This window comes from Pelecanus crispus, chromosome 10, assembly GCF_030463565.1.
Source record: "Pelecanus crispus isolate bPelCri1 chromosome 10, bPelCri1.pri, whole genome shotgun sequence".
Taxonomy (NCBI): domain Eukaryota; kingdom Metazoa; phylum Chordata; class Aves; order Pelecaniformes; family Pelecanidae; genus Pelecanus; species Pelecanus crispus.
The window spans coordinates 40300214-40322531 of NC_134652.1; the positions used below are offsets into that span (position 1 = coordinate 40300214).

Consider the following 22318-nt stretch of genomic DNA (forward strand, 5'->3'; position numbering starts at 1 on the left):
TCATTAGGCATCCCTCTCTCATTAATAAACACCCCTCAGCCGGATCAGTGGGTAGAAAAAGCCGCTCCAGCAATGATGTAGTTGATCAGGGTACGTGGCAACAGCACCATCGTGGAACGGTTTCCAGCGGAAGAGAAGAAAATACTTGCAATGCTGCTTTGAGCTCTTTGAGCTCCAGTATTTTATTTTTATTATTATTTTTGGTAACAGTGGGTTGAGTGGATGTTAAAGCTTTCTGTGATAAGTTGGTGATAAGACACTAATTTATAAAGCTGCTGCGCTTGCCGTCGCCGCTCTCAGGCTATACAGGGTTTGGGGCACAAGCGTTTGCTCTTTGACAGGTTGGATTAAACCCAGCTCTGGCCTATCTGGAATATATTTTTATGCTCTCTGTAAGTGGATTCTTCAGACAGTCTGTCACAGCTATAAAAGAAGAAAAAAACCCAAAAAAACCAAAAAAAAAAACCCGCCCATGAAATTGTTTTCTTCGTTGGTAATCTTAGATGTTTTCCAGGGTTTCATAGATATGAAAAAAAAAGATGTAAATAAATCCGTAATTTATCATTTGCAGTGGCAGATTTGCAGACTCTGATTTAGAAACATGCAAGATGGATGTGGGACATTGGGGAGGTCACAGGATGCAACTCGGGAGATCCAAGTCAATGTCTCCTCCGTGATCCAGCTATCTGCTTAATTTTCCCATATCCACTAGTTTACTGTTTCCACTTTGAAGAGGATTTGCAGCATACATTCGGGCAAAGTGCACGTGGTTTCTGTTTTCCTATGCATTTTATTTGTTGCTTTTGCAAAACGTCCCTGCAGACAGGTCAGGGCCAATGGGTTGGTGGTTGCCCTTTGCTTCTCGTCTTGAGCAAATACAATATATTCGATTCAAATTGAAATATAATTTAAACTTGTGCATCTGGTAGTTTCCACTGCAGCCGATGTGGCTCAACTCAAGCGCTTCTCTCCAGCAGCGCCCTGAGGAAAGGCTGCTGCCGCCCTTGGGACATGGGCAATGCCTCTGGGCCAGAAACACTGCTGGGATATTTCGCTTTCCATCTGGCTACGTTTAAAATTGAACTAGAAAACCTAGATCAGACATTAGGTAAGAAATACTCTTCTAAAAGTCCCTTTCTTTCTGGTGATGTATCAGCAGCAAGCTGTGGCACTGTCTTGCTCCAGTGTGATGGGCAGAGTATAGATCCAGATAGCAAATGCTCCCTTTTTTAAATATAATGATAATAATGCTTTGACTACAGATTTTGAGATAAAACAAAGCTGTATAATGTTAATGAACTACACCTATGAAAAAAGCCCACGAACATCTCTGATGGTCCTGGTTGCTCCTGCATCAGCCACCTCAGCTCAGGGCTAGCAGCCTGGTTTGGATGGAGCATCTCTGGGGGCTGATACCAGAATTAAAAAAGCAGCTTTTCTGACAACCTGAGCTCTCTCAGCCACCTAATGTTTTCCGGGATGGATCTCCCTGTTGATGAAGTGCTTGCTCATTGCCATGGCTTTGTGCGGGCACAGGGGAGAAGGCGGCTGGGGGCTTTGCTTTTGCTGTGCTGGCTTCATGGGAAGCCTGGAGGGAGAGTGTGCGCAACTCTGTCCGGTCTGCCGAGCATCTCCTTCCATGAGTTTATTTTAATAGCAGTTGCCAAAAATCCCTAATTTTAATGCACGTATCACTAGTTAAATAAATACGTACATATGTAGGCTAATTTTGGTGGCAATGAACCAAAGAAGCAAAATCCAACCTTGTGCTTACTTGAAAATATTCCATGATTTCCAGTCTCTAACCCTGAATGGTTTGAAGTAGAAAAAGAGAATGGTTTCTAATAAAGCTCCTTTATCTGTGAGGCGCAGACAATGCACTTTTATCTGTAAAAGCAGAAAAATATAATTAGCAATTATATTAAAAAAACAAATATTAATTAACTTGATGGGTGTTTTCCCTTTGACTCAAACTTTTATTCCGCTGGTTTTTCCTATACCATTGCCCACAGTGACACCTACTGGCATTTTGAACAAGGCTGGCCTGCAGGCTGTAGCCTCATGGGCAAGTCATGCCAGGGATTAATTAGGAAAAATGAAGAGAACAGTAAATGTGGTCATGGAGGCACCTGTGGCCACCCAAGTAATGGCCACCAAGCTTTGAATGCTGGCCCTCTGCTCTGCGCTGAGCCGGGACATCAAGCTTTGAGTCTTCCTGCACCTGCTGAAAAAGACCCTCTAGCAATGGAGCTGGTCTTTAAATCCCGGTTTTGTGCTAGGCAAAAGATCAAGCGTTAAAATGGGGAGATCCTAGATCCTCCTCCCTTCCCCAGACCTTGGTGGCTTCTCAAAATATACCTTGGCTGGCAGGTGTTTCTTTTTTCAGGGAGTTTATTTTCCTTGGGAAATGAACTTGCTCACGCTCACTTGGGTTGCTTTCATTTTTGTGCCTGTATATTATTAAACATTCAATTAAGGTCTTTGGGATACATTTGAACTAACTTCGTGTTTCCCGCTATCGGTGCGGTATTTGCAATATCTCCGAGTTGTAATGATAGTAATTGAAAAGTGTCTTTATGATAGCAGAAAGCCATTTCACCCTTAAACCATGAAATAGTAGGCATCGGATATCTTAATGGATAACTGCAAGACTAAGCCACTGGAGGAAGGGAGAAAGACATTAGAAATGGAGTTACTGATGTGGTAAAATTGAAATGGCCTTATTTCCATACTGCACAGAATGCAGCAAAACACCATTTGCGATAAGTTTTCTTATTTACATTTTTAATACCTCGTGGCTTTCTGTCCTTCTTAATAGGGAATTGCCTGTGAAACTTCCCAAAGTGAAATTTCTTACCGCTGTAGGGGTCAGATCCTGTCTGCCAGATGGGGCTCATGAGGGGACACGAGGCCAGAAGCGGCAATGGGTGATTGCAGGGCTGCCTGCTGATCAAATAAGTTTATCAGCCACTAGGACAGACTGCTTGGTAATGGCTAAGTCCTCCTTCTGTGCCACCTTTCAGTGGAAATGGGATGTCTTTCTGGAGGAGAAGCTTTTTGGTTTGACTGGTATGGGTTGTCAGGTTAGATGAAGGGGGCCTTGGTTTTGGCTTTTTGTGTTTCTGAGGATTAGCTGATTCAGATGTTTCCTTCTGACCCTAAGAAGGGAAGAAATTAAAAAATGTCTTCCTAATCTTCAGAGCTTCCAGGGAGTTGAGCACAGCTTGGAACTTCTGCCTCTCATTTGAACTCTTCAGGGATTATGGAAATAAGAGCATGGGACCATATTCCGGGGTCATACACAGGTTTTTGGGTATATGGCTTCAGACCCTGTAGTAGTGGAACAGGGATGAAACTCATCATCTCAAAACATTGTCACAAGAGGCCACCGAAAGTTGTATATCTTAAGTTTGGAGGTGAACCTCTTCGTAGAGCATTCCTGTAACAGATCTGTCTTCAGTACCTTTTTTGGAGCATCCTCATAATAGATCCATCTTTACCTTGAAGAAAGGGTTGGACTGGGATGGGCTCTGTAACCTCCTGGTTCCTGGCAGATCTTGCCTGTGTTGTGGAGCTGAAGGTAGCACCAGTGCCACACCAGTTGGCATCGATAACAGGTATCTGGAAGGAAATCAAGGTGTGGGCTTCCATCAAAAAAAATCTCGTGATCAGAATGTACAGAAATTAAGCATGATATCAGAGAAATTAGCCTCTAAAATGCGTACTTGGATCAGAATATGTGTATTTCTCCAAGAATTTAGAAGAAAATATGAGAGATGTGTATCGTTTTGGACTGTGCATAATGCAATATTGCTGTAGTATGTGGCAAGGTGTACTTAACCTGATCTTTCTGACCTTGGAGCAGAGTCCAGGTTCATATACTCTCTGGTACAATTTCAAGCAGCCTAGTAGCTATTTAGGCAACCTGAATTGCTGGTGTAGCCCATAGCCTAAGGATGATAAAGCATAAGGAATTGGGACTGACGTAGTTTAATCTTGTGACACCGTCTCCTTGGTTGCTTTGCCCCCCTCGCTGGTGAGGGGTTTGGAAAGGTGAAGGCAAAGCCTGGTCCTGTAGTACATACCCACCAAGAACTCCAGGGATAATTTACAGGTTTTCTTTGCACCGTTGAAAGTCAGCTCAGGTCACTCCTTCATTGCTTTCTATCTACTGGAACTACTAAAAATATTCAGGTCTAACTTGCCAGCATGGCAGGAAAACTAATGCTATTCTCATTTAAAAAAAGAGGAGAGTTTTGCAAATGTGAGGGATGGTGAAGAAGTCGGCTATTTTTTCTGTGAGTGTTTTTTTACATCAGCTTACTTGTAGTCAGATCTCAGAGATGCATTGTGGACAAGAAGGGAAACCCAGCTTTGCAGTGGGTAAATGCTCATCGTCCCTGTTATTACACACCAGATGGGAGACGAGGGGTCAGAGCGCACTGGGTCGGGGTAGCATTTCCCCAAAGCCCTCCAGCTAGATGCACTAAAGAGCACTTTGATCCCCTTCTTGAGTCATTTGATTCTCCATCAGCAGTGGGCAGCTTTGGTAACAGATGCCTAGCATCAGAAGTGAAACACTAGCTGCTGTCACGCTGCCGTATGCTCGGGGGCCGTAGCACGGAGAGGCTGCTCCGGTGTTCATCCTTGAATTTCGCCCAGTTGGGTCCCAGTGCACAGCTGGGGTCTCAGGAGGTCTCCTGACCTCAGCGCAGTTCACCGCGTGTTTGGGTATCCCAAAAAAAGAGGGGGAAATCCCCCACCTACCCCGAAAGCCCAGCTATATGTTGGGAAGGGCTGAAACTCAGCGTCCTGCTTGGCTGCAGGCTTCTTGGGATCAGCCAAGTCTGTCTTTAGTTCTTCAGCTGAAAGTCGTGGAAAACAGGCAAGAAGGGATCTCTTGCTGGAGATCTGTGTCCTTCAGATGCCCTTCCTCTATTCAACGTCACGCTTGTGCTGAATAATAAGGCTCTAAGTATCTCAAAATTAATACAAAATGAAAATAACTGACTATACTGGTAATTCAGAGAGAAGGCAAGTGCAAAAAATAGCTGATTGCTGGGAAAACTTATGATGCCGCTGCAGTGGAAAATGCTGATGTCCTAAATCGGGGCACCAGTGGAACAGATGTGCTCTCCTCCTCCTGTCCTTTCCGATTTCTGTCCACCATAAGAGACTGGGAAATGTCAATAACATGGCTGTTACCAGCACGTAGTTTTATGCTGTTCTTTTACCAGGGTGAGAAGGTTTTCCTTGGCTGTGTAGGAATGGGGTTTACTAACTGTGATGATGGGTGATCCCGGCTCTGTTGCAATAAGACTCAATCCCATGTTTGTCCGCTTGTAAGTCCAAATTGCAATTTTCCAAATTCCTCACAGAGTATGCCACAAAAGATACAATTCTCTGTGCTCTGGAGTGCAAAAAAAGCCCTAGTGAAGTAGTCTCTGGATCGATGAACTGTCCTTGCCCGGTGAGGAAATAGTCAGCTGTCCGGTAGCAGTGCTGCGTCTTGTGCCAAAAATCTGACCCAGATTACATTTCCCAGTGTCGGTCTGGTTTTCTTTTCAGGACTGATATTAAGACATACTCAAAAAAAGCTGCTTGAAAGCACAAAATAGATGTATTCAGTCAAATATTTAAATGTCTGGGCATTGCATGAGAGATTGATGAAGATATTAACTGTTGCAGGGTTAATTCTTGACATGCTTTATCTTCTAGTAATCTAAACTTTTACCATGTTCTGAATTCATAGCATGGTTTTTTTTTTTTTTCTTACAGCTTCATGTTTTGTTACTAGTTGTGCAAAAGCCTGGAATAGGCAGTGGAAAGGTCCAGTAAAATTTTCTTTGTAACAACTTCATAGCAAAGTTCAAATTGACATGGTTGGAGTTCCATGAGCCTATTTTAACAGTAATAAATACTGAATTCTGTACTTAGGGGAGGATATTTTGCATTTCTATATTAAAATGTAGTTTTTATCTGAATTGGGCAAGTTCTGTTGTCAAGACGACAGTTGCAATCCAGGTTAGGGTGCATGGCTCAAGGCAACTTCTATTTCCATTGAGGAAAAAATGTTATTGCTATTTAAAATAATAGAGCTTTGGGGTTTTCCCATTTGATTGCACACTCAGAGTAAAAGTTCACTTGCTGCTTTAATAAATATATTTCAGGCAAACATTTTATCTTGGTTACTCCAGTGTAATTCCCTTCCAAAATTCCTTGTAATCCAGAGTGCTTGTTGGCAGACTGGGAGCAGAGTCTGAGTTTGTATGTGTGTAGGCTGAGAAAACTCTGCTTTTTTTCCCCTTTGTGCAGTTAAAGAGAGAAATCAAGGGAAAAGGAGAATATTTGCTCGCAACAGCCAAAATCTGTGGAGGTATAAAAGGGAGTATAAGCTGTGATAGCGTTTCATTCATCTGGTGCCACAAGGCCCACGTGTTAAGTCAGAACTGGTGGTCATCTACACAAACCCCTGAAGAAGTTGCCAAACTGGAAGCAACTGGTGAATTCAGGTGTTTGAATTGGGCAAATTACCTGTTTCAGTAAAACTCTGTAGAGTCTGGCCGAATCAAATGCTTTTCACAATTCTGCTTCCAGTAAAGTTGGTTTCTAGTGACAATTTAAAGGAGTGCCTTTGCATATGGAAAGGTGGAGTCTCCTCTTTGATTCGGACCACAAAAAGAAAACACATTTCATCGCAGGTTACTTGAAGAGTGACTGAATATATTCAATTAATATGGGGTTTTTATTGCTCATGATAGATTAGAAAGTTAGTTTGGATCCTCATGGCAACGCAAATAACTTGTCTGAATAAGCAAACAAAATTTGCAGCAAATTAAGAAAAATATATGAAACAAATGTGTTGATTTACGTAGTTTACTTCCAATTTCATTTTTGCAAGGAATTGATTGCCATTTTAATAGTTGTGCAACTGGTCTTTGGATTTACAGAGGGAAATTAGCGTTCCATGCACATTCTTCCATTACAAAGAGAGAAACAAATCAGAGCTATTCAGGAAAGAAGGAGAGAAGAGCAGCTACTTTTCTTGCATTTCAATGAAATTTAATTAAAACCCCACATACTTAAGCTGCTTGCGATTGGAGGGATGTTTTATGGTGCAGTGACATAGCGTGATATTGTTTCTGGTTGTATTTCCTCAAAACAAAGCTGTCAAAGTCGATATGCTGTCGTACTGCTGAGGGAGACCTTTCAATCTCTGTACTTAAACAACAAAGCACCTTTCTCTTCCCAAACAGTCTATTGAAATGAAGCAACACGAGTCACAGCAGTGTGTTAATGTTCAAAGGAGGCTGGAAATGTCATGGGATGGGGGTTGTTCAGTTAGAGATTTCAATCCTACAAAAGTTTATACTCAAAATTAAATGTGTACGGCTGGTCATGGGCGTGCAAACTTTTTTCTCATGTTAATACTTTCAATTTCCAATTGGCAGTTTGATTTCCAACACCCCCCCCCCCCACCCCCGAGTCAGCATCAACTTTGTGCAACTTACTATGGAATTTTTTTTTTTTAAACTTAATTTTACTTGATTTTACTGTTTGCTAATTTTTAGTCGGGGTAACTGATTAATTAATTCCACTTTGTTGCCTAGGTATCCTGTTGCTAATTACTTATCGCTCAGTTAATTCTCCACATTTCGTGTTGGTTATCTGTGAATCAGTTACTATTTTAGCTAGCAAGCAAAGCGTTGGTTTTTCTACCCCAGTTCATTGACGGTGTGATCTGTGGCCTAATACCACTATCAACTTTCACCCCACTAATCTGCTGTCTCTCATTATCATCATCCTCTCTCATGGGAATAAATCCTATTTTTTCCATATTGGTTCCTCTCTCGTCTTCCTGAGCAACCCTCTTTGCTAAAGCTCTATTTCTCCTTAGCCTGTCCCAGTGTGCTGCTCTCACCCACTTGTATCATCTCTGTGCTCCCTTAATCTTTGAACTACCTCTCTTTGAGTTCTCCCTCTTCATCTTTGAGGTTTGTCTTGACCTTTTAGCCCCTTGATCCCCATCTGTATCTCTTTGAACTTTCCAGCTTTTTCAGCACCCTCTCCTTCCTCCATTTCTCATCCTTCTGAAATTCCTGTTTCTTCTCAGAAGATTGTCCTGCCCATTAATCTCCTTTTATTTCTCTTTTCCTGTTTCTCTGCACGTAAGGAAATGAAGCTCACTGACAGCACTTCTGCAGTTGATCTCTTCTGGTGGCCTCTCGTGATATCAAATAAACGTGTGGTGGCAGGGCTGAACTTCCTTCTCTGATCCCCTCATCCTTCCTTTTGCCCTTTCTCATCCTTCAAACATCTTTACATGTGGTCTTTCTCCAAAAGCATCAGGATTTCCAGTCATCCTTTTCACCGAGTGCCACCTACTTTGTCTCCTCTTTCTCCTCTTATATTTTCACATCAATCTTTGCTATGTATGTGGATAGATAACCCGCTTTCAGTGGCTACACCTCCAAAAATTAGCACTTCTGAGCTTCTGCTATATTCCTACAAGTTTGCTTTATAATTGGGCTGCAGGCAACAGCTTGGGCAGCTCTTCAACCTCTGCCCTACGTGCTCCCACTCAAGGAGGTTGTCACTGACGTGGTGGGGCAGCAGGGACAGGGTCAGGCTCGGGGGTCAGGAAGGTGGTGGCCCCTGCACCAGCTGGTGACAGCATTTTGTGACTCAGTCTGTCTTCCAGGCAGAAACAGAGAAACAGATGTTTGCCTCAGCATTGCGGAGAAAAAGTAGCTGAGAGGTGGTCACCTCCCAGGCTGTTTGCAATTTAGGAAGCCTGATTGCTCTCCAAAAACGGTTGTCGGACTGCATTACAGTAACAGTGGGGACGCAATGGGAGTTAAAATGTGGTTTCTAATGCCTTGTGTCTACTTTTAGAGCGAATTAAGGCAGGAAATTTCTTCAGCAATAATGCATTAAACCAAATAATGCTTTTTTTTTTTTTAGATTCTCTTTCCTACTCTTTCTCCCTTAAAAGTGCATGGTGCATTTAGGAATCAAGACTGTATCTCAGGTCTTCATTACAAACCTAATGGACTCATCCAGTCCAAATCATCCTGGCTCACAGTCATGTCCCATTGTCTACTGGATATTCTGCAATATCCTTTAGTCTTAGAGGTGGCGGTATAAAAATCTTTGAAGCTCAACAAATCTTCATCTATGCAGGACAGCTTCTACTACTCAGTCAGACCCACGGGCATTCAAGAGTCCCTGAACATGCTCAGGTTTGCTCAGAACTGCTGGTTTTGAGGGTGGGCTGGGAAAGAAACTTGAAGGTGACAGCAGGACTTGCCTCCTGCCCAAGAAATTTTTAGCCATGTCAGATCAGAAGATTCCAGTAAAGGAAGAGTTGAGCAAACCTGATGATTATATGGGAGGGGACAGAGCAGCCTTGTTTCACCACAGGACTCTTCGCTGACTTTCAAGGAGTATGAAAGAGAAGAATCCCTGGTAGAAAATTGTTGATTTGAAAAAGTCATGGGGAGCACAGAAAAAGCATTTCTTTCTGTAACAGTGCCACCCACTGCCTTGGGTGGTGAGGAAGATGCTTGGGAGTCAGAAAAGGAAAGAGCCAAAAGCTCCTTCCATCTTGTGCATGTGTCTTCCCTTTTGAATGCAGGAACCTGGGCCAACATTTGCCAGATATGGTCCCTTATATATCATGTTGCCTTTTACTTATCCCTGAAAATTGCACTTGATGAGCACTGGGTTGAAATCCAGTGGAATCTAGAAGACGGACGATAAAATCAGAGCAAAAAAGACAATGCTGTTTTTTTTCATGACTAGAAGATGATGCCACTAGAGTTTATCCCTCCTTCATTCCCTTCTCCTTAGTATTGCTTGGTTTAGGGGATGTCTTTGATGAGACATGTTTGTTTAGTGTCAAACCTAATAAATCTTGAGTGTGTCTCACAAAAGTTACAAGTGGTCCTATTTATCCGCTATTTATTACCCTGAGGAGAGTTGCGCTAAGGTTATCCAATTGTGTTATCCATATCCATTATGTTCTGGGGTTAAGACCTTAACTTTTATGCTGTAAAAGGAAACCGAACTGATCAGCTGTGTGCTCTGGATTGTGGAAATGCCAGATGTGGCACTGCTGCTGCTTTCCATGCGAGAAGTCAACCTTCAGGAAGCCCCTGAAGGATCACAACTGTAATGTCATATTTACAGGTCAATGCAAAGTCTTGAATTTGTGCTGAAAATTCAAGCCTGTGTTTCAGAACCAGCATTTTCACCTAAGCAGTTGTCAGAGTTGGAAAAATCACAGTTTGGAGATTCTCTTTTGTTCTAAACGGAGTATGCTGTTTCTCTCTTCCACAACTTCCATATTTATAACCTTATTTCCATCACCTATCTTGCCTTGTCTCCAGCAGTGTTGGTGGGTACCACCCAGCAGCTCATATGGGAGAGGACCGATTCCAGCTCAATTCGTGGATGTCTTGTATGTCTGTGGGATACAGAAATTGGAGGAGGTTTTAAGAAAGAGGAAGAAAAGGAGGGTACCAGCCCCAGCTCCATCCCTACCCATGTCGCATGCTTCCTCCCCGCTGGCTCTCTGCACAGCATGGTGAAATTCAGATTAATGGAACAGTAGTGCCAAACCCCAAAAGAAACAAGCAGGAAATTAAAGCAATCATTTAACCAGAGAACTTCAAATTAGGAACATTTATTGCATCTTTACATTTCAGAAACAGCAGAGGTCTGTTGTAGGACTGCTGGTTTATTCATTTTGTTTTGTACCAGTGGAGTAGGTGTAGGCTGTACTTGCTTTTGCTTCAACGAAATAATTGTTGAATCTACCTCTTTGCTCCCATACATCCTGTTATATTCCTTTGACTGAGTTCTCAGAAGCATGTATTATATCTTGATATTAGGAGGTGTGTCACCAACTGTTTTTTTCAGTCTAGGAAAAAAGCATTCCTGAGCATATCGGTTGCTCCTTGTTGTTTGGTTTGTACCTTGTTTTGTTATCAGATCCTCCCCTCCTATCTCAGGAGGATGTGAAGACAACCTGAGCTGAGGACATACTAAACCCACCATTTGGAGTGATTTGTGTTACTCTATATGCTGGACTTGAGCGTCTACACGCAATAGTCCCTTTAGGTGCATTAAGACTATTGTTGTTCAGGGGACACTTGTGTGGGAATCAGAAGCAACCTGTAAACTGTGGAAGACACCATGATTGGAGAAGACACCCAGACTGTCCAAAACATGCCCAGGAGCATGTTGTTTTCTCATTGCTGTCACAGTCCATTAAGAAGCCACAGTGCATCAGTGCAGTACAAATAAAATGTTTACCTCAAGGCTTTACCAAGGCGACAGTTTCCTATAACTATTACAACACAGCTTTGACTTTAAAACATGTATTCAAATACCTACTTTGAATTCAAATAGCTTGATTTTTAAGGAGGAGGAGTAAATTTGTAATCTGTTGGTGAGAAAAAGAAAAATTTTCTGCAGAAGATTGCAGCTCAGTTAGAGCCAGCTGAATCTGAAAATAGGGGTTTGCAACCCCAGGTTGCTGTAGGGTCATCCCCAGGTTTCCAGCTCAAGTTCACAACCATTTGGCATGGTGGAGGTGTGCTAATAACGTACGTACTCCTGCTGCGATACCCCACCACGGACCAGTCTGTGCTGCTTCATCCCCCAATGTATGGTGGCAGGTGGACATGGGACGAGCTGCTCAGCAGCATCCCCGTCCATTGGGTTTATCCGTCCTCATCTGCTTTCCCAGCCCTGTGCTCCACGATGATGTTGTATTCAAAGACACGAGGTAACCCTTGCTTCCCACCAACCATGCATCTTTCTCATATTTTCATTTCCCACTTGCTTACCTTTAGTTAAGCTGCTGTTTGGAGCGGCACTGAGACATCTTGAGTGTCAAAAATGAGACCCACCCACTGTGCTTTGATTCACGGGATAAGTAAGAAGACCACAATAGGATAATTTTGCCCTTTGGCTATTTCAAGGAGCAGCATTTTTAGATCATTCATGGGAGTGAGACACATAGTAAAACCAGGGAAAGAAAGTTTTATGATTCCTAAGGAATTCAATACAGAAGACCAATATTAACCTGCTTGGTTTTGCAGCATTTTTCAGCAATTTTTTTTTTTTTTTTTTAAATTCTATTTTGTTAGCACTGCTAACAAAATTGCAGGCTTGAAAACATGTTTAAGGTAGAAAGTCCAGAACAGAAAGAAAAGTATTTTGAAAGATTATTATGTTTGGAGTTTTGCTGATGGTTGTGTGAATGTTTTTTTAAACCACCAGCAAAATAACATATTTAGATTTTAAAAAAAAAACAAACAAACAAACCACCCTGGGGGAGATGGATTATACATTGAGCACTGTCATCAAACCCGTGTTACCCTCACTGGTTTATGTGGTGCAAACCTGGCTGCAGAGAGTGAAACTCCTCATTTCAAAGCCACCTTTGTGTTTCTGCTCCCCTGGCGTGACCTTTGGCAGGGTTTTGGCCACTCAGCGCCACAGCTGACGTGGGTTACATAGCACTCCAAACACACAATCTATTTTCCACCTTTTTCCAAATGTTCTCAGTATAAACACAGCAGTCAAAGGCATCCAGCTGGAGGAAAAATGAGGTTTTCTGAAGATTAACCATTGGGTTGGTCTCCAGCATCGAGGTTTCTCCATGAAGCCTGTGTCAACACTTGGTCAGGCTTTAAAAGCTTCTCAGTTTTTGACGGTGGTTAGGAACAGAAGCTCCGATTGAAGTTGGTGACTGACAAAGTAAGGTTGGTGGACCAAAGCCTTCACCCAAACATGGGTGTCTGAAGTTGCAAAGGTCATGTTTTCTTTGCGCGGTGGGTGAGGTGTCTGCTGGCGTGCTGTGGAGGAGGACTTTGTCACGACGTAGCGGCACGTGAGGAGTGCTGAAAGCGAGGCGAGGCGGCGGAAGCTCTTGTGGTTGGCACAGACGGTGGCACAAGGCTAGGTCCTGCACGGTACCCAGATGTGGCGCATCCATCTGGCCACTCTTGGAGGGGTGTCCATCTGAGTTGTTCTGCTTTGGCTGCTCCCACCAAACAAAGTTTTGGCTCTTTGCATTTTAGCATTGGGACGAAAGCAAGCTGATTTTTTCCTCCGATTAGTGGAATGCTGTGAGTTTATGAGCCGTGACTCGTTTCCATGCACAATGGAATGTGATAGAAACCTCTCTGGGAAGGACAAGGTGCGGAAATTCAGACTTCAAACACTCGCATCTTGTTCTAGCCATGATGTCACCATTGCAAACAAAGAAGAGAAGAAGGAGAAAACAAATGCAGCCTTATGATGCTGTATTTGTGTAATGGCTAGCAGAGGAAATTAATTGCACAAATAACTCTTCTGAGAGGGTCGGTATCGGGTGATCGCTGAGAGCACCCGATCTGGTTTGTGCATGTGCTCACACAAGCCCGTTCATTTGGGTCGTGTATCAGTGGGAGGTTTTGGTTGGTGAGGACTTGTGGTTTTGGTCTTGGGGAGCACAGTGACTCAAAAAAGCCATTACTGTCAAAATCTGGTGCTATTTGTTGTTGCAGTTAATGCCTCACTGTTTCTAATTTTGTCAATATTCAATGCAAGGTTGGTCTCATAAAAATCCAATTACTTCTTAAAAGAGCTTGAATTACATGGGGTGTTTCTCCACTCAAGGCTGGGGCAGCATTTTGGCATTCTGCACAGCACGGAGGATTTCATAAAGCAGGATATTTACTTTTTTTAGAGCATAATGACTCGATCAAGGGGTGCTCTGCACCTCTGCTAGTTCTTCTGTGGGATACATTGAGCACATCAGGAAGGCTTATCAATGTCTTACTGTATCAAACCCACTGAGTAAATGTTTTTTTCCCCTTGGTGCTAGGATTTTTTCTTAGCTTTAAGTAAAATTGGCAACAGAAAAAAGGGAGGAAAAAGAAAGAGATTTTTATAGAAGCTGCTGTTACTGGGCGAACTGGGTATCTACAGGAGAGAGGCAATTGTTGTGCTGATGGGCCACATAGGAGGACTTTAAGAGAGGAGGAACTTTAGGAGACTGCATATCGTACGTGGCTAATTTTGGAGATCTGGGGTTGAAGGTAGGTCAGAAATGAGATCTGACACCCCCTTTGCATTGCCGTTTCCTAAAACGGGGCTGCACCAGGAGCACAGACGAGTCACTGGTGTCACTGGGATGGCTGTTGGCTTGTTGATGGTCAACAAGATGGACTGGCTAGAAACCTTCATGCTGGTTTTACAGGTCTAGCCTAGAAATTGTTTTAAATTTCTGAGTTTCATTCAGTTCAAAAGTCATGTATTGACCCCATAATCCATCAAAAATGCTATTTAAACCCATCCTCTCGAGCCTTCCTGATGTTACGTGATGTTATGTGATATAGAAGCATGAAGGGAAAGAGTTACCCAGATGGGCTGTAGCTCCCACAGGTGAGATCTAGCGCTTTCCAATGTTATTTAGTTGAACTCAAAGATCCTCTTAAGGTCTTGGTGAGAAAATGAGGATTATAAAGGAAAACAGATGATTACACAGGTCTCCTTGTTGCAAAGGTTTTCTAGTATGCTGTATTAGTTTGTAACAAAGCAATTGGATTTTTAAAAAGAAAAGCAACTATTAGTTCAGCTCCTTAATTTTGTGTTAGTCACAAAAGATATTTGAAAAAAAATCCCAGGTATTGTTAAAAATAAGGGTGCTCCTGATCCTGAAAACTCTTATTTAACACTGTACAAGAGAGCAGAAGCTGGCAGTTGTCTGAGGCAAGGATCCATGAGTTAGCAAGTTGGCATTATGCAGAATTTGCAAGGGGGAAAAAAAAGAGTTATAAAGAAATAAAGATTGAGGGGTCAGAGGATGGGCTGGTCTGAGGTGCTGGAAACGCTCTGCTGACACTGTGCTGGCTTACCGCAGTTGAGAAACACTCCAGGGACTTTGAAATACTAATTGGCTCTCTAATTTCCTTTTTTTTTTATTTCCCCCCTCCTGTTGGGCTTGCCTTGGCATTGATGAAGTAAATTTCACTGAAATTTGAGCTTATGTAATACGTACCTGACTTTCTTTTGCTTATAGGTATTTTGGGTTTGTTTCCTATTAAAACATTTTTGTTAAGGACTTGTTCTTCTTTCCCTGAGAAAGCTAATTAGACCTTTGTCTTTTGGGTTTTTTTTCCTGCCCGACACATTCTTTCTGTGAATATAATGCCGTGGCTTTGAGTTCAGAGTTGAGCTCCACTGGAAAGACTTGGAACCTTTATTTTACAAGTATTTAAATGCTTATAGGAGTTAAACCATGTATAGGACACAGTACTGAAATCAAAGTCATGAATATTAATGAAAGAATTAGAACTTTCTTTTCAAGAAAACCTTCAATCTTTAATTTCGGATGTGTTGCATGAGCCAAAAAAGCAGGAAAACCAAGACACTTCTGTTCTCTTTTAATCACTTGATTTTATTTTATCACTTATTTTCTTAGGAAGAAACCTCTTATTGGAGCACTTAACTGTCCTCTGATAAACACACGAGCGTTTGGATTGCAAGCTTGGCTTGTGTTCTGCATGCCCATGGACACCTCTGCATTGCTAAGGATGCAACCCCTTACTGGTTTATACTGGGACAATTTTTTATTATATAGGAAAATGGGATTCTGGGGGTCTGGGGGTTTATTCAAGAGGTAATAAAGCAGCTCTCGCTCCATAGAGAAGTACCTTAAGGGCCTGGTGTTACTTTATAAAACAATAGTCTGGTTAGCATGATGTACTCTAAATTTTGTAGCATTTATAATTCATCGAAGCTAAGCCTTCATCCCCATTTGCCAAAGCATATAAAGTATACATTTGTGGCTTGCTGGTATGTGAGTGTTCCCAGCAGTAATTTCTTGGCTTTATCATCAATGTTTTCTTGAGTGCCGGCTTTCTCAGACTTTGATACCAAACTGGGACCTTGATGCCTTAGCTTATAACCTTTTTTTTTAATGCCTACACACACAGGACCCTTGTAACTGTTAGCTTTTCTGCCTGGTTACCTCAACCTTGGCAGGTCGTGCAGCTGTACTTCTGCAGCCTATTTTTTTATGTGGGTTTGCTCCATTCTGTTTTTATGCTGGATTTCAGCTCCAGTTTTCTGCTGGAGAGAAGAAAATGTAAGAATAGTTAATACGGTCTAGGCAACTCTTCCAGCTAGGAATTAATTTCTGTGTTTTGCTTTAATTTTGTTGTGGCCTGAAGGAGCTGTATCTTAAGAAGTATGCTCAAAAAGCTATGTGATGCTTAGGTTTCAGTGAAATCTATCTGAGAGATTAAATTAGCTTTCATCACTGAACTTTGGTATTGCCTCTGAAAATACAGTATTCCATCCAGACTCCCTTTCTCTTGGGAGAAAATTCTAAACCCAAAAAGATTCAAGTTCTAAGCCCAAATCTGGGGTGTTATACTAGTTGCATAATTTTTTCATTCATTTGCGACTGCGAAGGTGAGATAGAAATATTTATTACCTATTTTAAAGCCATTCTGGAAATTCTTTGACCAGTATATAGAGGGCTTTGAAGCTAGAATTTAAGAAGATGCCAACAAGTTGTTCTCTCCATCAGAAGGATCCCCTTCAACAGAGTGTGGCTTCCAGCAGCTTGCTGGAGGTCAGCTGTTGAATTTAATCTTGCAAAGGCAAGTCCAGAAGAAGCAGTGGGTCAGTCTAAAGCTAGTGAAGATGCATTGAACCCACTTGCTTTACTGCTTTTCTTTTTTGTGATTTTAATTCAGATATTTCCCTTTGCGTGTGCCACCACACCATCGTAAAGCTGTAGGAATTGTTGATTTTCCTCATATTCTTCTTGGACTGGTTTTCTCTGGATGAAATGGAGCTTGTGTTGCTAAAATATGAATTAGCTATACCATGAATATGTGCAACATTTGCCAAAGCGCTTCTTCATGTGACTTTGTATAATGGTACTATATGTACCTGAGAACATACTGCTACCTTATACCTGACTGGCTAAAAGCAAGAGGCTTATAATTATTATTTGCATGTGTCGTAAGTGAGCACTTACGCACTTCGCCTGATTTGCACAGTGCTTTCAGTCTAAACGGACAGAAATAATTTGGTTAGAAGGGCTAGGCACACGGATGAGTTGATTTGTGTTAGAAAAGGAGGATTTAAGAGGAAGAGCATTGTTAGAGGTTGGGGAAGGACAGGTTGATTCAAGCAAGAAGAATTGCAGTAAGGCCAGGCAGAATTAGCTGTGAAAGAAATGGGCTGAAATACATAAAGATGAAGATGTGGACTGCAGGAAGGACATGGAGAGAGGTGCTGATGAGGAGGAGGTCAAGCGAAATGAAAGCTCTGCACGCTTGGGCACTCAAGGAAGGTCTAGAGGAATATGATTTGAATGTTGGAAGAAAGACTTGCAGTATTTTGAATGAGATTAGAGCCTGGGGAAAAAAATATACAGTAGGCAAGAGGTGCTAAAGTAGGAGGCAGCTTCAGATCCTTCAAAGCTCACATCTGTTCTCCTTTCATTCCTTGTGTGGAAACCTGGGTGGGAATGGTTGGGGGGATTCATGGGTGGGAATCAGGTATGGCAGCAGGACCGTGAGTCTCAGTGCTAAGTGATTGGCGCAGTTGTAACTGGTGACTAAGACCAAGAACTGACCATTTAGGAAGAAGGTTTTGTCATGTTGAATGTGTTACTTGACCAGAAGTTGAGATCAGATATAAGACACCATTAGCTGAAAATTGCACAAAAGTCATATAAGCAGTAGCAGTTTAAAATGTCTAATCAATATAGGTTGCCCATACTAAAATTGGAAACCTGTTGACCAGTATTTTCAGAGGATATGATCCCAACACCTTATAAAATCAGTCCCTTTCAAGGAGTTTCAACCTGGATGCTCAAAAATGTGCATCCTCAGAATCTGCTATCCAGAAACACCCCACGTAACAAGCAAAACTGGAAGTTTGTGGCCACAGCCTCCTCCAAGCTTTTTTCCCTCTTCCCACTCTGGCACATGGAAATAGAAAAAACCCTGTGGTTTTTAGATCCATCAGAGCCCATTCAGGATCAGGGCCACCCACAAGTTAAGTCTTCCTGACCCACCTTCTCTGGTCCCTTTTCTGAAGACTGCCATGACAATATTCGGTATTTGTGATTCTGATAGAGAACTTTGTTTTTTAATTCACTAAACTTCCCGAGAGCCTGAAGAGTATTAATTACTAACATACTGCTTTGACATTCTGATTTTATTTACCCAGAATTTTTTTTAGGATGGTGTAAGCACCCACAGCCTAACTATATGTATTTTAAAGAACAGCCTAATTAATTCCATATTATAGTTCACTTAGATATCTTGTCTTTTTCCTAGGACAGTTACTTTTCATTAATATCCCCATATGTCCAGTGCTCCCAAAGCAAGGAGTTGTTTTTCTCAGATGTAGCAGATAGATTTACATGAGCCTTTACCTATTTATTTTCATGTTGGAGTCTGTTATCAGTCTCTAAGTGGCATGAAAAAGGTTGAGTGTGAAGATAAATAAACAAACGCAGGTCAATAAAATACCCTTGAAAGAAAACATCTCAAGCTTATCCAAATTCTAGGATTCTGATTAATTCCTCTGTCTTAGCTCAAATCCATCTTTGCTGTTGTTTATACATACTTTGGGATTAAAAGATCTGGCCGTCTTTTCTGGGGCTTTGTGCTTTAGTGTAGCTTCAAACAACACCCGAGCCAGAGCACAGGGGCATTTTTGGGGAGGTTTTGTCACAAATTGGTGCTAGGGCACAGCAGACCTGCTGCCTGCAGCTCTCTGCGGGGGCTTGATTAAAAAAAAACAGCAGTCATTTGTCCAGTAGGAGATGTAGGCAAAGATGTTGGGTGGGAAGCTCTTAGCATTCCCCTGCCTCTGCTTGCTCTTGAACCGATGTTTGTTGAATTTGCAGGGGGTAGAGCATCTCTGAAGAAAATGCTAGGGTTTGGGGGGGAGCTAAATACGAATGTAGAGTCGTTATTTAGAACATACCAGCTTTTTTTTTTTTTTTTTTTTTTCTTTTTTGATGTATGAATGCATATTGGTTTTGATGGGGTAATACAAGGGATGAAGCTATCCTATTAAGTTTAGATGCAAGTGTTGATAAGCTGTGACATAAATTTAGCAAGGAATATTCCCCAAAACAAGGCAAAAAAGGTGGATTAAACTACTGTAAAAACAGGAGAAGAGCAAAAATTATTTGTTGAATAAAGCCCTTGCTAGCATAGCTGGAAAAATACCAAAACCAACAAAAAAAGTGGAAAAGAACTATTTTTACCACAGACATATTATTGCAGTTTAGTTCATGTACTGTATTCTCTGTTGAAAATTCCTCTGTCTGGTTTACTTAGTATAAATGGATTTAGGCCGTGAGGATAATTCATCTGGGCAAAAGCTGGCACTAGTACAGTAAGAAGAAAAATGGGCAAGCCATAAATGGTTCCATTTTGATTATTATATTCCTTGACACAGGACAATTTTTAAACTGTGGCCAGTGTCAGACTGGGACAAAATTGGTCCAGGGTTATGTTTCCATAAGCGTTATGTTGCAAAACTGCCAAACTATCTGCTGAATAACAGTCTCTGATTCTGTTTGTTCATCTTAATTTTTTTTTTTTTTTCAGACACATTATGAAAGCGGAGAGTATATTATACGACAAGGTGCTCGAGGGGACACTTTCTTTATAATCAGCAAAGGAAAGGTAAGTTGACACCCTTTCACAGTCAAGTAGGATGATGGGCAACGATGGTGGTGATGTGCTCTCAAAATTCAGTGCCAGCCAGCACTTCCTCTCTCCCCTCCCTGAGGCACAAATGTTGCAACACTTGACATTTAATTAAACTTCTTGGCACTGTATCAGTAGGGAAGAGTGGCCTGAAGGGGAAAAAGTAGATCTCATGCTGTTTTACACATGTGCTCACAGTGAAGACTTTGGGGTTGAAAATGGTTGTTGGGTCTCTTGGTAAATGACCAAAAAGCTCAATGTTTTGGTTTTTTTTAACAGTATACCCTACAGTATTCAACATTTTCTTTGCTAAGTATCCCTCTTACAAGGCTGACTTCCAGACTTCATTCCCATGGCTATCACTTCTCAGCTTCTCCAAATCAAATAATAGGAAGCCAGAGAGGTCTGAGCTCTCTCCTTGGGGAAGAAAAAAGGTCTAAGTTTCTGTTCCACTGGTCACAGGGAAAATATGCTGTTTGACCTCTTTTCCCATAAAGTCCTGATGGGATTTTATAGATAAGAGGTTTTTTCCTTCCGTTCAACTTTTTTTTGTTATTTTTTTAGCCGGCCTAATGCCGGCTAAAACACTTGAGAAACATTTGGCTTCTTTCCACATAGCAGGATGGAGAGATTCAAGGGAATACACAGTGATTTCCCACTGCAGATGAGATGTGATACATTGAAAGTAAACACAAATGGATAAATATGCTTGAAAGTAGGCCAACCCCAGCCTCCTGGTTCGTGGATCTGATGTTTGCACCAAGGCACATATTGATGTTGCCCTTGCATAATTAAGGGTAGCAAAAACCCCGTGGCATCTGTAGAGGAAGAGTGTGGGTGTTGTACATGCCATTGAGTTGTTTCCCAAGGCAGCTGTCAGCTCTCGGGTACTAAAACTAGATTTTCACCATCATCTTCCACTCTCTATCTCTGGGAGCCAATCTTCATCAGAAGAAAAAAGGTCTTTTTCAGATGAATAAGAGTGTCATGGACAAATTTCTGAAATTAAGATAATCATGGACTGCAGAAAGCCAAGTTTGATGGTATTCCTTCATGCCCTTTCAATTCCCTCCACTCAGAAGTAATATTTCCTCTTCTCCCAGAATAAGGACAATCATGATGCTTGCTTCAAATCCTTTTTTTTTTTTTTCTTCCCCCTTTCTAATGGGCAAAAATAATGGGAGGGTGTGTTCCATCCCTCATCCCATGTTTGAAGCCCTCCTTGCCATGTTGACCAGCCTGTTGGCAATGATGCTTTTGCCTCACTTGGTCAGGTGGATCCTGTCCCTTCCTAGCCGTCCTTGATCTCCAAAAAGAGGCCTTTGGTTGTAAAGATCAAATCCCTGTTGTTGACACCAGCTGGGCAACCAGTTGTTGACCTGCACCTCCTCAAGTCCTTGCACCTTGCCTGCAGGATGGGGTAGAAAACCACCCATGCCCTTGGCCGTTGCTCCAGAGCCCTGTAGTCCTGCTTGAGATGCTCCTTGGCTTTATCCCTGGCCTCTGCAATTTTATCGTGCTGTGACAGCTGACGGCCAGAAAAAGGGAGCTAAAATGAAACTGTGCACATGGGCTTGTTGAGAAATTCCCAGACCCTCAGCTGGATCCTGATGGCTTGACAGAAATTCCCACAGGGACAGTTAAATTCTGCCCAGTTTTCTCTTCTAAGCTTCCTGATTTGCAAAAGAGGTATCAGTGACTGATAGAAGATGGACTGAGTTGGAGAGTGTTTAATATTAATGCCTGTATTGGGGCATAAGAGCTAACCCATGTTAAGGATACAGCCCAGGATAGGAGGAATAGAGCCTTAGCAGTGAAACATGGAATAAATAGCAATGAAATACAGAATTAACAAATCAATGTATGCTGCCTGGGACTTTCTGAAGCAGGGGAACATAATGTGCCATGTCCCATGCTAAAACCCAACCCAGGCAGCTTAATAAGCCAGAAAAAATGCTGGCTGCAGTTCATGTACCTGGGACCTTGTATGTACTTTCTGCATTCAGCAGCATGGCATAAGTATTATCGGTGAAAGCTACTTTTAATAAAAACTCTGTATTGCCTTATGTGTCAGAGCACCTGTAGTGACAGTCAAGTGAACAGAGAAAATTTTCTACATATCTGAGCCCAGCACTTCTCTCAGAGATGCTTAGAAAGACTTCTGCTCCGGTTTCTTTCAGCCCATGCTCCCTGGAATTTTCTTACAGAAGCAAAAACCTTTTCACCTTTTTCTCCCTCAACTCCATCCACCGCACTTGATCCCACTCCTGAGCTCATTTAGGTTATTTATTATCGTGTGTTTCCTCGAGTCCAAGTGAACAGAAATCAAGTGTCTTCAAAATGCCCTGCATGCAGAAATCTGTTGAATAACGTCAGAGGAAAACAGCTCCATCCCTTCTGCTTGCTAAATGTTGCTGTTCCATGCCTGCTCTGTACCTTGCCTTTACCCAGAGACGGCGTGTGCCACGCTGTGCCATTGTGCACAATTTTCCCTTTAAAAGCCATAGCATGGCACCAATTTAATGCTGGATTGTGCGGGTTCTTCATCGGTGCCATGGCTATTCAAA

At 42.1% G+C, this 22318-nt stretch overlaps 1 protein-coding gene across 2 annotated transcripts in view; it reads left to right on the top strand.

Moving 5' to 3' along the window:
• Positions 1-22318, top strand: part of PRKG1 (protein kinase cGMP-dependent 1) — a 539578-nt gene that overhangs the window by 394423 nt on the left and 122837 nt on the right. For both annotated transcript variants that reach the window (XM_075717461.1, XM_075717460.1), the window contains exon 6: positions 19650-19727. In XM_075717461.1, the coding sequence (XP_075573576.1) occupies positions 19650-19727 (78 nt within the window). The remainder of the gene's footprint in view (positions 1-19649; positions 19728-22318) is intronic.